The 18,488-nt window shown below is 32.5% G+C and overlaps 1 protein-coding gene across 1 annotated transcript in view; it reads right to left on the reverse strand.

Annotated features, from left to right (window-relative positions):
• LOC106569591 (PDZ domain-containing protein GIPC1) overlaps positions 1-18,488 on the reverse strand; it is a 71,351-nt gene that overhangs the window by 17,773 nt on the left and 35,090 nt on the right. The window contains exons 3-4 of the mRNA XM_082961039.1: positions 13,491-13,671; positions 11,844-11,956 (exon numbers count right to left, since the gene is read on the reverse strand). Coding sequence (XP_082817165.1) covers positions 11,844-11,956; positions 13,491-13,671 — 294 coding nt within the window. The remainder of the gene's footprint in view (positions 1-11,843; positions 11,957-13,490; positions 13,672-18,488) is intronic.

Raw genomic sequence — 18,488 nt, forward strand, 5'->3', positions numbered from 1 at the left:
GATAATACACTGTATAGTAACAGATAATACACCGTATAGTAATAGATAATACACTGTATAGTAACAGATAATACCCTGTATAGTAATAGATAATGTATAGTAACAGATAATACACTGTATAGTAATATATAATACACTGTATAGTAACAGATAATACACTGTATAGTAATAGATAATGTATAGTAACAGATAATACACTGTACAGTAACAGATAATACACTGTATAGTAATAGATAATACACTGTATAGTAATAGATAATACACTGTATAGTAACAGATAATACACTGTATAGTAACCGATAATACACTGTATAGTAACAGATAAAACACTGTATAGTAATAGATAATACACTGTATAGTAACAGATAATACACTGTATAGTAACAGATAATACACTGTATAGTAACAGATAATACACTGTATAGTAATAGATAATACACTGTACAGTAATAGATACACTGTATAGTAACAGATAATACACTGTATAGTAATAGATAATACACTGTATAGTAACAGATAATACACTGTATAGTAATAGATAATACACTGTACAGTAATAGATAATGTATAGTAACAGATAATACACTGTATAGTAACAGATAATGTACAGTAACAGATAATACACGGTATAGTAACAGATAATACACTGTATAGTAATAGATAATACACTGTATAGTAATAGATAATACACTGTACAGTAATAGATAATGTATAGTAACACATAATACACTGTATAGTAATAGACAATGTACAGTAACAGATAATACACTGTATAGTAATATATAATACACTGTACAGTAACAGATAATACACTGTATAGTAACAGATAATACACTGTATAGTAATAGATAATACACTGTATAGTAATAGATAATACACTGTATAGTTATAGACAATGTACAGTAACAGATAATACACTCTATAGTAATAGACAATGTACAGTAACAGATAATACACTGTATAGTAATAGCCAATGTACAGTAACAGATAATACACTGTATAGTAATATATAATACACTGTATAGTAACAGAAAATACACTGTATAGTAACAGATAATACACTGTATTGTAATAGATAATACACTGTATAGTAATAGATAATACACTGCATAGTAATAGATAATACACTGTATAGTAATAGACAATGAACAGTAACAGATAATACACTGTAGTAATAGATAATACACTGTATAGTAATAGATAATATACAGTAACAGATAATACACTGTATAGTAATAGATAATACACTGTACAGTAACAGATAATACACTGTAGAGTAACAGATAATACACTGTATAGTAACAGATAATACACGCTATAGTAATAGACAATTTACAGTAACAGATAATACACTGTATAGTAATATATAATACACTGTAGAGTAACAGATAATACACTGTATAGTAACAGATAATACACTGTATAGTAATATATAGTACACTGTATAGTAATAGATAATACACTGTATAGTAATTGATAATAAACTGTACAGTAACAGATAATAGTAATAGATAATACACTGTATAGTAACAGATAATACACTGTATAGTAATAGATAATACACTGTATAGTAATAGACAATGTACAGTAACAGATAATACACTGTGTAGTAATAGATAATACACTGTATAGTAATAGATAATGTACAGTAACAGATAATACACTGTATAGTAATAGATAATACACTGTATAGTAACAGATAATACACTGAACAGTAACAGATAATACACTGTATAGTAATAGATAATACACTGTATAGTAAAAGATAATACACTGTATAGTAATAGACAATCTACAGTAACAGATAATACACTGTATAGTAATAGACAATGTACAGTAACAGATAATACACTGTATAGTAATATATAATACACTGTATAGTAATAGATAATACACTGTATAGTAACAGATAATACACTGTATAGTAATACATAATACACTGTATAGTAATAGATAATGTATAGTAACAGATAATACACTGTATAGTAACAGATAATACACTGTATAGTAAAAGATAATACACTGTATAGTAATAGATAATACACTGTACTGTAATAGATAATGTATAGTAACAGATAATACACTGTATAGTAACAGATAATGTACAGTAACAGATAATACACTGTATAGTAATAGATAATACACTGTATAGTAACAGATAATACACTGTATAGTAATAGATAATACACTGTATAGTAACAGATAATACACTCTATAGTAATAGACAATGTACAGTAACAGATAATACACCGTATAGTAATATATAATACACTGTATAGTAATAGATAATACACTGTATAGTAACAGATAATACACTGTATAGTAATAGATAATACACTGTATAGTAATAGACAATGTACAGTAACAGATAATACACTGTGTAGTAATAGATAATACACTGTATAGTAACAGATAATGTACAGTAACAGATAATACACTGTATAGTAATAGATAATACACTGTATAGTAACAGATAATACACTGTATAGTAACAGATAATACACTGTATAGTAACAGATAATACACTGTATAGTAACAAATAATACACTGTATAGTAATAGATAATACACTGTATAGTAATAGATAATGTATAGTAACAGATAATACACTGTACAGTAACAGATAATACACTGTATAGTAATAGATAATACACTGTATAGTAATAGATAATACACTGTATAGTAACAGATAATACACTGTATAGTAACCGATAATACACTGTATAGTAACAGATAAAACACTGTATAGTAATAGATAATACACTGTATAGTAACAGATAATACACTGTATAGTAACAGATAATACACTGTATAGTAATAGATAATACACTGTATAGTAAAAGATAATACACTGTATAGTAATAGACAATCTACAGTAACAGATAATACACTGTATAGTAATAGACAATGTACAGTAACAGACAATACACTGTGTAGTAATAGATAATACACTGTATAGTAATAGATAATGTACAGTAACAGATAATACACTGTATAGTAATAGATAATACACTGTATAGTAACAGATAATACACTGAACAGTAACAGATAATACACTGTATAGTAATAGATAATACACTGTATAGTAAAAGATAATACACTGTATAGTAATAGACAATCTACAGTAACAGATAATACACTGTATAGTAATAGACAATGTACAGTAACAGATAATACACTGTACAGTAACAGATAATACACTGTATAGTAATAGATAATACACTGTATAGTAATAGATAATACACTGTATAGTAACAGATAATACAGTGTATAGTAACCGATAATACACTGTATAGTAACAGATAAAACACTGTATAGTAACAGATAATACACTGTATAGTAATACATAATACACTGTATAGTAATAGATAATGTATAGTAACAGATAATACACTGTATAGTAACAGATAATGTACAGTAACAGATAATACACTGTATAGTAATAGATAATACACTGTATAGTAACAGATAATGTACATTAACAGATAATACACTGTATAGTAACAGATAATAAACTGTATAGTAAAAGATAATACACTGTATAGTAATAGATAATACACTGTACAGTAATAGATAATGTATAGTAACAGATAATACACTGTATAGTAATAGATAATACACTGTATAGCAACAGATAATACATTGTATAGTAATAGATTATACACTGTATAGTAACAGATAATACACTGTATAGTAACAGATAATACACTGTATAGTAACAGATAATACACTGTATAGTAAAAGATAATACACTGTATAGTAATAGATAATACACTGTACTGTAATAGATAATGTATAGTAACAGATAATACACTGTATAGTAACAGATAATGTACAGTAACAGATAATACACTGTATAGTAATAGATAATACACTGTATAGTAACAGATAATACACTGTATAGTAATAGATAATACACTGTATAGTAACAGATAATACACTCTATAGTAATAGACAATGTACAGTAACAGATAATACACCGTATAGTAATATATAATACACTGTATAGTAATAGATAATACACTGTATAGTAACAGATAATACACTGTATAGTAATAGATAATACACTGTATAGTAATAGACAATGTACAGTAACAGATAATACACTGTGTAGTAATAGATAATACACTGTATAGTAACAGATAATGTACAGTAACAGATAATACACTGTATAGTAATAGATAATACACTGTATAGTAACAGATAATACACTGTATAGTAACAGATAATACACTGTATAGTAACAGATAATACACTGTATAGTAACAAATAATACACTGTATAGTAATAGATAATACACTGTATAGTAATAGATAATGTATAGTAACAGATAATACACTGTACAGTAACAGATAATACACTGTATAGTAATAGATAATACACTGTATAGTAACAGATAATACACTGTATAGTAACCGATAATACACTGTATAGTAACAGATAAAACACTGTATAGTAATAGATAATACACTGTATAGTAACAGATAATACACTGTATAGTAACAGATAATACACTGTATAGTAACAGATAATACACAGTATAGTAATAGATAATACACTGTACAGTAATAGATAATGTATAGTAACAGATAATACACTGTATAGTAATAGATAATACACTGTATAGTAACAGATAATACACTGTATAGTAATAGATAATACACTGTATAGTAACAGATAATACACTGTATAGTAATAGATAATACACTGTACAGTAATAGATAATGTATAGTAACAGATAATACACTGTATAGTAACAGATAATGTACAGTAACAGATAATACACGGTATAGTAACAGATAATACACTGTATAGTAATAGATAATACACTGTATAGTAATAGATAATACACTGTATAGTAACAGATAATAAACTCTATAGTAATAGACAATGTACAGTAACAGATAATACACCGTATAGTAATATATAATACACTGTATATTAATAGATAATACACTGTATAGTAACAGATAATACACTGTATAGTAATAGATAATACACTGTATAGTAATAGACAATGTACAGTAACAGATAATACACTGTGTAGTAATAGATAATACACTGTATAGTAACAGATAATGTACAGTAACAGATAATACACAGTATAGTAATAGATAATACACTGTATAGTAACAGATAATACACTGTATAGTAACAGATAATACACTGTATAGTAACAGATAATACACTGTATAGTAACAAATAATACACTGTATAGTAATAGATAATACACTGTATAGTAATAGATAATGTATAGTAACAGATAATACACTGTACAGTAACAGATAATACACTGTATAGTAATAGATAATACACTGTATAGTAATAGATAATACACTGTATAGTAACAGATAATACACTGTATAGTAACCGATAATACACTGTATAGTAACAGATAAAACACTGTATAGTAATAGATAATACACTGTATAGTAACAGATAATACACTGTATAGTAACAGATAATACACTGTATAGTAACAGATAATACACTGTATAGTAATAGATAATACACTGTACAGTAATAGATAATGTATAGTAACAGATAATACACTGTATAGTAATAGATAATACACTGTATAGTAACAGATAATACACTGTATAGTAATAGATAATACACTGTATAGTAACAGATAATACACTGTATAGTAATAGATAATACACTGTACAGTAATAGATAATGTATAGTAACAGATAATACACTGTATAGTAACAGATAATGTACAGTAACAGATAATACACGGTATAGTAACAGATAATACACTGTATAGTAATAGATAATACACTGTATAGTAATAGATAATACACTGTACAGTAATAGATAATGTATAGTAACACATAATACACTGTATAGTAATAGACAATGTACAGTAACAGATAATACACTGTATAGTAATATATAATACACTGTACAGTAACAGATAATACACTGTATAGTAACAGATAATACACTGTATAGTAATAGATAATACACTGTATAGTAATAGATAATACACTGTATAGTTATAGACAATGTACAGTAACAGATAATACACTCTATAGTAATAGACAATGTACAGTAACAGATAATACACTGTATAGTAATAGCCAATGTACAGTAACAGATAATACACTGTATAGTAATATATAATACACTGTATAGTAACAGAAAATACACTGTATAGTAACAGATAATACACTGTATTGTAATAGATAATACACTGTATAGTAATAGATAATACACTGCATAGTAATAGATAATACACTGTATAGTAATAGACAATGAACAGTAACAGATAATACACTGTAGTAATAGATAATACACTGTATAGTAATAGATAATATACAGTAACAGATAATACACTGTATAGTAATAGATAATACACTGTACAGTAACAGATAATACACTGTAGAGTAACAGATAATACACTGTATAGTAACAGATAATACACGCTATAGTAATAGACAATTTACAGTAACAGATAATACACTGTATAGTAATATATAATACACTGTAGAGTAACAGATAATACACTGTATAGTAACAGATAATACACTGTATAGTAATATATAATACACTGTATAGTAATAGATAATACACTGTATAGTAATTGATAATAAACTGTACAGTAACAGATAATAGTAATAGATAATACACTGTATAGTAACAGATAATACACTGTATAGTAATAGATAATACACTGTATAGTAATAGACAATGTACAGTAACAGATAATACACTGTGTAGTAATAGATAATACACTGTATAGTAATAGATAATGTACAGTAACAGATAATACACTGTATAGTAATAGATAATACACTGTATAGTAACAGATAATACACTGAACAGTAACAGATAATACACTGTATAGTAATAGATAATACACTGTATAGTAAAAGATAATACACTGTATAGTAATAGACAATCTACAGTAACAGATAATACACTGTATAGTAATAGACAATGTACAGTAACAGATAATACACTGTATAGTAATATATAATACACTGTATAGTAACAGATAATACACGCTATAGTAATAGACAATCTACAGTAACAGATAATACACTGTATAGTAATATATAATACACTGAACAGTAACAGATAATACACTGTACAGTAACAGATAATACACTGTATAGTAACAGATAATACACTGTATAGTAACAGATAATACACTGTATAGTAATACATAATACACTGTATAGTAATAGATAATGTATAGTAACAGATAATACACTGTATAGTAACAGATAATGTACAGTAACAGATAACATTTAACATTTAACATTTAAGTCATTTAGCAGACGCTCTTATCCAGAGCGACTTACAAATTGGTGCATTCACCTTATAATATCCAGTGGAACAACCACTTTACAATAGTGCATCTGATAGATAATACACTGTATAGTAATAGATAATACACTGTATAGTAACAGATCATGTACATTAACAGATAATACACTGTATAGTAACAGATATAACACTGTATAGTAAAAGATAATACACTGTATAGTAATAGATAATACACTGTACAGTAATAGATCATGTATAGTAACAGATAATACACTGTATAGTAATAGATAATACACTGTATAGCAACAGATAATACACTGTATAGTAATAGATTATACACTGTATAGTAACAGATAATACACTGTGTAGTAATAGATAATACACGGTATAGTAACAGAAAATGTACAGTAACAGATAATACACTGTATAGTAATAGATAATACACTGTATAGTAACAGATAATACACTGTACAGTAACAGATATTACACTGTACAGTAACAGATAATACACTGTATAGTAATAGATAATACACTGTATAGTAACAGATCATACACTGTATAGTAACAGATAATACACTGTATAGTAACAGATAATACACTGTATAGTAATAGATAATACACTGTATAGTAACAGATAATACACTGCATAGTAACAGATAATACACTGTATAGTAATAGATAATACACTGTATAGTAACAAATAATACACTGTATAGTAATAGATAATACACTGTTTAGTAATAGATAATGTATAGTAACAGATAATACACTGTACAGTAACAGATAATACACTGTATAGTAATAGATAATACACTGTATAGTAACAGATAATACACTGTATAGTAACAGATAATACACTGTATAGTAACAGATAATACACCGTATAGTAATAGATAATACACTGTATAGTAACAGATAATACCCTGTATAGTAATAGATAATGTATAGTAACAGATAATACACTGTATAGTAATATATAATACACTGTATAGTAACAGATAATACACTGTATAGTAATAGATAATGTATAGTAACAGATAATACACTGTACAGTAACAGATAATACACTGTATAGTAATAGATAATACACTGTATAGTAATAGATAATACACTGTATAGTAACAGATAATACACTGTATAGTAACCGATAATACACTGTATAGTAACAGATAAAACACTGTATAGTAATAGATAATACACTGTATAGTAACAGATAATACACTGTATAGTAACAGATAATACACTGTATAGTAACAGATAATACACTGTATAGTAATAGATAATACACTGTACAGTAATAGATAATGTATAGTAACAGATAATACACTGTATAGTAATAGATAATACACTGTATAGTAACAGATAATACACTGTATAGTAATAGATAATACACTGTATAGTAACAGATAATACACTGTATAGTAATAGATAATACACTGTACAGTAATAGATAATGTATAGTAACAGATAATACACTGTATAGTAACAGATAATGTACAGTAACAGATAATACACGGTATAGTAACAGATAATACACTGTATAGTAATAGATAATACACTGTATAGTAATAGATAATACACTGTACAGTAATAGATAATGTATAGTAACACATAATACACTGTATAGTAATAGACAATGTACAGTAACAGATAATACACTGTATAGTAATATATAATACACTGTACAGTAACAGATAATACACTGTATAGTAACAGATAATACACTGTATAGTAATAGATAATACACTGTATAGTAATAGATAATACACTGTATAGTTATAGACAATGTACAGTAACAGATAATACACTCTATAGTAATAGACAATGTACAGTAACAGATAATACACTGTATAGTAATAGCCAATGTACAGTAACAGATAATACACTGTATAGTAATATATAATACACTGTATAGTAACAGAAAATACACTGTATAGTAACAGATAATACACTGTATTGTAATAGATAATACACTGTATAGTAATAGATAATACACTGCATAGTAATAGATAATACACTGTATAGTAATAGACAATGAACAGTAACAGATAATACACTGTAGTAATAGATAATACACTGTATAGTAATAGATAATATACAGTAACAGATAATACACTGTATAGTAATAGATAATACACTGTACAGTAACAGATAATACACTGTAGAGTAACAGATAATACACTGTATAGTAACAGATAATACACGCTATAGTAATAGACAATTTACAGTAACAGATAATACACTGTATAGTAATATATAATACACTGTAGAGTAACAGATAATACACTGTATAGTAACAGATAATACACTGTATAGTAATATATAATACACTGTATAGTAATAGATAATACACTGTATAGTAATTGATAATAAACTGTACAGTAACAGATAATAGTAATAGATAATACACTGTATAGTAACAGATAATACACTGTATAGTAATAGATAATACACTGTATAGTAATAGACAATGTACAGTAACAGATAATACACTGTGTAGTAATAGATAATACACTGTATAGTAATAGATAATGTACAGTAACAGATAATACACTGTATAGTAATAGATAATACACTGTATAGTAACAGATAATACACTGAACAGTAACAGATAATACACTGTATAGTAATAGATAATACACTGTATAGTAAAAGATAATACACTGTATAGTAATAGACAATCTACAGTAACAGATAATACACTGTATAGTAATAGACAATGTACAGTAACAGATAATACACTGTATAGTAATATATAATACACTGTATAGTAACAGATAATACACGCTATAGTAATAGACAATCTACAGTAACAGATAATACACTGTATAGTAATATATAATACACTGAACAGTAACAGATAATACACTGTACAGTAACAGATAATACACTGTATAGTAACAGATAATACACTGTATAGTAACAGATAATACACTGTATAGTAATACATAATACACTGTATAGTAATAGATAATGTATAGTAACAGATAATACACTGTATAGTAACAGATAATGTACAGTAACAGATAACATTTAACATTTAACATTTAAGTCATTTAGCAGACGCTCTTATCCAGAGCGACTTACAAATTGGTGCATTCACCTTATAATATCCAGTGGAACAACCACTTTACAATAGTGCATCTGATAGATAATACACTGTATAGTAATAGATAATACACTGTATAGTAACAGATCATGTACATTAACAGATAATACACTGTATAGTAACAGATATAACACTGTATAGTAAAAGATAATACACTGTATAGTAATAGATAATACACTGTACAGTAATAGATCATGTATAGTAACAGATAATACACTGTATAGTAATAGATAATACACTGTATAGCAACAGATAATACACTGTATAGTAATAGATTATACACTGTATAGTAACAGATAATACACTGTGTAGTAATAGATAATACACGGTATAGTAACAGAAAATGTACAGTAACAGATAATACACTGTATAGTAATAGATAATACACTGTATAGTAACAGATAATACACTGTACAGTAACAGATATTACACTGTACAGTAACAGATAATACACTGTATAGTAATAGATAATACACTGTATAGTAACAGATCATACACTGTATAGTAACAGATAATACACTGTATAGTAACAGATAATACACTGTATAGTAATAGATAATACACTGTATAGTAACAGATAATACACTGCATAGTAACAGATAATACACTGTATAGTAATAGATAATACACTGTATAGTAACAAATAATACACTGTATAGTAATAGATAATACACTGTTTAGTAATAGATAATGTATAGTAACAGATAATACACTGTACAGTAACAGATAATACACTGTATAGTAATAGATAATACACTGTATAGTAACAGATAATACACTGTATAGTAACAGATAATACACTGTATAGTAACAGATAATACACCGTATAGTAATAGATAATACACTGTATAGTAACAGATAATACCCTGTATAGTAATAGATAATGTATAGTAACAGATAATACACTGTATAGTAATATATAATACACTGTATAGTAACAGATAATACACTGTATAGTAATAGATAATACACTGTATAATAACAGATAATACACTGTATAGTAATAGATATTACACTGTATAGTAATAGATAATGTATAGTAACAGATAATACACTGTATAGTAACAGATAATACACTGTATAGTAATAGATAATACACTGTACAGTAATAGATCATGTATAGTAACAGATAATACACTGTATAGTAATATATAATACACTGTATAGTAACAGATAATACACTGTATAGTAACAGATAATACACTGTATAGTAATAGATAATACACTGTATAGTAACAGATAATACACTGTATAGTAACAGATAATACACTGTATAGTAATAGATAATACACTGTACAGTAATAGATAATGTATAGTAACATATAATACACTGTATAGTAATAGATAATGATACAAATGATTACATCACTTTTTCCAAACCCCTGCTTAGCCCAACATCAGCGGGAACCCCCAAGGGTGGTATTGGGAGGGGTGTAAGGGGACATGAATACACTCACCACTTCCTCTACGGTAGCAGGGCCCCTGGAGCGCAGTCTCAGAGTCCCTCTCCCTGTCCCCATCTTATTGTCACTGTCCGGCTTGGCTCCCTTCGACCTCGGCTCCAGCATCTCTGTTCAGCACCATAAATACACTTCACGTAAACGGTTCAGAGATAATGCTTTCAAATGTGGCTAATGCGTCTCTGACATACAAATGTGTTTTTACAAGTGGGCTGGTATATATATGTGACAAAGCATCTAGAATTACATCAAGCTCTGTGTGATAACTACAGGTAGTCTCGACTACAATCACGTCAAGCTCTGTGTGATAACTACAGGTAGTCTGGACTACAATCACGTCAAGCTCTGTGTGATAACTACAGGTAATCTGGACTACAATCACGTCAAGCTCTGTGTGATAACTACAGGTAGTCTGGACTACAATCACGTCAAGCTCTGTGTGATAACTACAGGTAGTCTGGACTACAATCACGTCAAGCTCTGTGTGATAACTACAGGTAGTCTGGACTACAATCACGTCAAGCTCTGTGTGATAACTACAGGTAGTCTGGACTACAATCACGTCAAGCTCTGTGTGATAACTACAGGTAGTCTGGACTACAATTACGTCAAGCTCTGTGTGATAACTACAGGTAGTCTGGACTACAATCACGTCAAGCTCTGTGTGATAACTACAGGTAGTCTGGACTACAATTACGTCAAGCTCTGTGTGATAACTACAGGTAGTCTGGACTACAATCACTTCAAGCTCTGTGTGATAACTACAGGTAGTCTGGACTACAATCACGTCAAGCTCTGTGTGATAACTACAGGTAGTCTGGACTACAATCACGTCAAGCTCTGTGTGATAACTACAGGTAGTCTGGACTACAATCACGTCAAGCTCTGTGTGATAACTACAGGTAGTCTGGACTACAATCACGTCAAGCTCTGTGTGATAACTACAGGTAGTCTGGACTACAATCACGTCAAGCTCTGTGTGATAACTACAGGTAGTCTGGACTACAATCACGTCAAGCTCTGTGTGATAACTACAGGTAGTCTGGACTACAATCACGTCAAGCTCTGTGTGATAACTACAGGTAGTCTGGACTACAATTACGTCAAGCTCTGTGTGATAACTACAGGTAGTCTGGACTACAATCACGTCAAGCTCTGTGTGATAACTACAGGTAGTCTGGACTACAATCACGTCAAGCTCTGTGTGATAACTACAGGTAGTCTGGACTACAATCACGTCAAGCTCTGTGTGATAACTACAGGTAGTCTGGACTACAATCACGTCAAGCTCTGTGTGATAACTACAGGTAGTCTGGACTACAATCACGTCAAGCTCTGTGTGATAACTACAGGTAGTCTGGACTACAATCACGTCAAGTTCTGTGTGATAACTACAGGTAGTCTGGACTACAATCACGTCAAACTCTGTGTGATAACTACAGGTAGTCTGGACTACAATCACGTCAAACTCTGTGTGATAACTACAGGTAGTCTGGACTACAATCAGTTGTGTTAGTGCTGGGCCTGCACACCCTACAGCTCCCTACAGAGTTGGAGACCTCTACCCTTGTCCCATACCCTCACAGAAGACCTTGGTCTCTACAAAATGTTAAATCCTACACTAGTCCCCAGCTGTCCACTCACCGAAGGCCTTCATGGGCTCCACCAGTATGAGGGTGAACTTCTGCTGCTTAGGTAGTTCCTTCAGCATGCGAGCCACCTCGTAGTGACGGGATCCCACAATGTTCTTCCCGTTGATGCATTCTATGTGATCTCCTACAGAGATCACCTTCACCTTGTCCGCCACACTGCCCTCCTTGATACGCTGTTGGAGGGACCGGGGGAGAGAGAGAGAGAGAGAGAGAGACACATCTAAAAACAAGTGACCCTAAGACATTTTATCACACAGCCCTTCAATGTCAAGAGATGAAACAAGAGAAGAGTCCCCCTCAGCCAGCTGGTTCTGAGGCTCAGTTCACTAACCCAAACCAACCCCATAGAGCCTCAGGACAGCACTCAGAACATCTGGCCCAACCAAATCATCACAAAGCAAAAATAAAAATATATAAATCTATTGGAAAGACACCACAAAAAATCTAAGTAAACTTCAATGCTATTTGTCTCTAAACAGACAGTACATGTTAGCAGACCATCTGAGCACTGTGACTGATAGAAAACTGAGGAAAACACTGACTAGGTACAGACTCAGTGAGCACAGTCTGGCTATAGAGACCGGTCGTCACAGGCAAACCTGGCTGCCCAGAGAGGACAGTCTGGCTATAGAGACCGGTCGTCACAGACAAACCTGGCTGCCCAGAGAGGACAGTCTGGCTATAGAGACCAGTCGTCACAGACAAACCTGGCTGCCCAGTGAGGACAGTCTGGCTATAGAGACCGGTCATCACAGATAAACCTGGCTGCCCAGAGAGGACAGTCTGGCTATAGAGACCGGTCATCACAGATAAACCTGGCTGCCCAGAGAGGACAGTCTGGCTATAGAGACCGGTCGTCACAGACAAACCTGGCTGCCCAGAGAGGACAGTCTGGCTATAGAGACAGGTCGTCACAGACAAACCTGGCTGCCCAGAGAGGACAGTCTGGCTGCCCAGAGAAGACAGTCTGGCTATAGAGACCGGTCGTCACAGACAAACCTGGCTGCCCAGAGAGGACAGTCTGGCTATAGAGACCGGTCATCACAGACATACCTGGCTGCACAGAGAGGAAAACCTGGCTATAGAGACCGGTCATCACAGACAAACCTGGCTGCCCAGAGAGGACAGTCTGGCTGCCCAGAGAGGACAGTCTGGCTGCCCAGAGAGGACAGGCTGCATTTCCTATTACACTGTGACAAATACTCAGACCTAAGAGAATATTTCTTTCCCAAAATTATAATTCATTACAAAGAATTTGAAACTATAAAAGATGAAGAAAAAATCTCATATTTATTTGGGTGAAAATGTGTTTTGGCAGCCAAATACAGTGAGGGAAAAAAGTATTTGATCCCCTGCTGATTTTGTACGTTTGCCCACTTACAAAGAAATGATCAGTCTATAATTTTAATGGTAGGTTTATTTGAACAATGAGAGACAGAATAACAACAAAAAAATACAGAAAAATTTTATAAAATGATTTGCATTTTAATGAGGGAAATAAGTGTTTGACCCCTCTGCAAAACATGACTTAGTACTTGGTGGCAAAACCCTTGTTGACAATAACAGAGGTCAGACGTTTCTTGTAGTTGGCCACCAGGTTTGCACACATCTCAGGAGGGATTTTGTCCCACTCCTCGTTGCAGATCTTCTCCAAATCATTAAGGTTGAGGCTGACATTTGGCAACTCGAACCTTCAGCTCCCTCCACAGATTTTCTATGGGATTAAGGTCTGGAGACTGGCTAGGCCACTCCAGGACCTTAATGTGCTTCTTCTTGAGCTACTCCTTTGTTGCCTTGGCCGTGTGTTTTGGGTCATTGTCATGCTGGAATACCCATCCACGACCCATTTTCAATGCCCTGGCTGAGGGAAGGAGGTTCTCACCCAGGATTTGACAGTACATGGCCCTGTCAAATGATGCGGTGAAGTTGTCCTGTCCCCTTAGCAGAAAAACACCCCCAAAGCATAATGTTTCCACCTCCATGTTTGACGGTGGAGATGGTGTTCTTGGGGTCATAGGCAGCATTCCTCCTCCTCCAAACACGGCGAGTTGAGTTGATGCCAAAGAGCTCCATTTTGCTCTAATCTGACCACAACACTTTCACCAGTTGTCCTCTGAATCATTCAGATGTTCATTGGCAGACTTCAGACGGGCATGTATATGTATTCTTGAGCAGGGGGACCTTGCGGGCGCTGCAGGATTTCAGTCCTTCACGGCGTAGTGTGGTACCAATTGTTTTCTTGGTGACTATGGTCCTAGCTGCATTGAGATCATTGACAAGATCCTCCCGTGTAGTTCTGGGCTGATTCTTCACCGTTCTCATGATCATTGCAACTCCACGAGGTGAGATCTTGCATGGAGCCCCAGGCCGAGGGATATTGACAGTTATTTTGTGTTTCTTCCGTTTGCGAATTATCGCACCAACTGTTGTCACCTTCTCACCAAGCTGCTTGGCGATGGTCTTGTAGCCCATTCCAGCCTTGTGTAGGTCTACAATCTTGACCCTGACATCCTTGGAGAGCTCTTTGGTCTTGGCCATGGTGGAGAGTTTGGAATCTGATTGATTGATTGCTTCTGTGGACAGGTGTCTTTTATACAGGTAACAAGCTGAGATTAGGAGCACTCCCTTTAAGAGTGTGCTCCTAATCTCAGCTCGTTACCTGTATAAAAGACACCTGGGAGCCAGAAATCTTTCTGATTGAGAGGGGGTCAAATACTTATTTCCCTCATTAAAATGCAAATCAATTTATAACATTTTTGACATGCGTTTTTCTGGATATTTTTGTTGTTATTCTGTCTCTCACTGTTCAAATAAACCTACCATTAAAATTACATACTGATCCTTTCTTTATCAGTGGGCAAACATACAAAATCAGCAGGGGATCAAATACTTTTTTCCCCCACTGTATATGTCCTCCTGCCACAACCTGAGGGACAGCCACTGAAAAGTATAATGTCATGTTTTTTTGTTTGTGTTGTCTTTCATACCACATCATGTGTCTTCTCAGTCATGTTGAGACTGGTCTACTACTATTGATTTAATGTATGTATCATTCTCATTAATATTGTTGTCATGGTAATCCCATTTCCAATACTATTATTATTATTGTTGTTGGTCCCACCATTTTTGTTAAATGTATACTTTGACAATGTAAGTCATTTAACTTGCCATGTCAATAAAGTCTATTGAATTGAGAGAGGGGAGAGATAGAGAAAGAGAGTGAGACAGAGGGATAAAGAGAGATGGAGAGAGAGAGACAGAGGAAGAGATGGAGAGAGAGAGACAGTGGAAGAGAGACAGACAGACAGACAGACAGACAGACAGACAGACAGACAGACAGACAGACAGACAGACAGACAGACAGACAGACAGAGAGACAGACAGACAGACAGACAGACAGACAGACAGACAGACAGACAGACAGACAGACAGACAGACAGACAGACAGAGAGAGAGACAGACAGACAGACAGACAGACAGACAGACAGACAGACAGACAGACAGACAGACAGACAGACAGACAGACAGACAGAGAGAGAGACAGAGACAGAGAGAGACAGAGAGAGAGAGACAGACAGAGAGAGAGACAGAGACAGAGAGAGACAGAAAGAGAGAGAGACAGAAAGAGAGAGAGACAGACAGAGACAGAAAGAGAGACAGACAGACAGAGACAGACAGAGAGAGAGACGAGACAGACAGACAGACAGACAGACAGACAGACAGACAGACAGACAGAGAGAGAGACAGAGACAGAGAGAGACAGAGAGAGAGAGAGAGAGAGAGAGAGAGAGAGAGAGTGAGCTAAATGTTGACATTATCCCTGTAGCTCCCTCCAGTAACCACGAGCGCAACCGTTCCTTGATTTTAACTGGTGGCTTTATTCTGTAGTTTTAGTCAAAATTATCACCTTCTGTGAGAACTATAAAGTAAATGAAAATACAGTTAAGCACACTCTTACAACCTTCTTGTCTTATGAGTGACTTATTAGCTTGGTATAACTCTGAAGTGCTTACATACATACACAGTTTAGCTGGAGCTATAAAAGTATCAGATTAAACACATGAATAAAGGAAAAATACCTCATTGGCTGCTTATTACAGAAGGGAGGAAATCAAACTTCACACTTATTATTCCTGGCATGAATTCACACTTCACCCTTAATTATTATAACGTTACCATCCTAACATACACACTTCACCCTTAATTATTATAACGTTACCATCCTAACATACACACTTCACCCTTAATTATTATAACGTTACCATCCTAACATACACACTTCACCCTTAATTATTATAACGTTACCATCCTAACATACACACTTCACCCTTAATTATTATAACGTTACCATCCTAACATACACGCTACACCCTTAATTATTATAACGTTACCATCCTAACATACACGCTACACCCTTAATTATTATAACGTTACCATCCTAACATACACACTTCACCCTTAATTATTATAACGTTACCATCCTAACATACACACTTCAACTTTTACGAACTACACCCGAAGACATGAAAACTAAACTAACACAGCGCAGTTTGTCCTTCACTCCAAAAGGTGTTACTACGATAATGATCCCCGTTACAACAGTTCTCAGCCACGTTGTTCCGCTTGTCTTATCATTTCTCCCGCATAACGAACACGTAAACAATTCAAACATACGACATAGATTTACAGGTTAATTGTCAGTTACAATCACAACTTTTTGCCTTCTTTAATTTCAGACAAAAACGACTTCTTAAATATGTTTTAAGTTCAATCTACAATCAGTTACAACAAATGAATGATGCTACAGTGCGTTGTGTGATTTATCCTTTACAGGTGATCCCGAAAAAAGATGAGTAAAAAAAAAAACTGTCTACAAGAAACGTCCTATAAAGGACAAGTTGAAAGGCTTCTCTTTGATAATTAGAGGCTTCATAGAGTTTAAATAAAGAACAGATATTTGCAATGCAGATTTATCTCCTAATTTTAGGAG

The sequence above is a fragment of the Salmo salar genome, chromosome 14 (assembly GCF_965601325.2).
Source record: "Salmo salar chromosome 14, fSalSal1, whole genome shotgun sequence".
Classification (NCBI taxonomy): domain Eukaryota; kingdom Metazoa; phylum Chordata; class Actinopteri; order Salmoniformes; family Salmonidae; genus Salmo; species Salmo salar.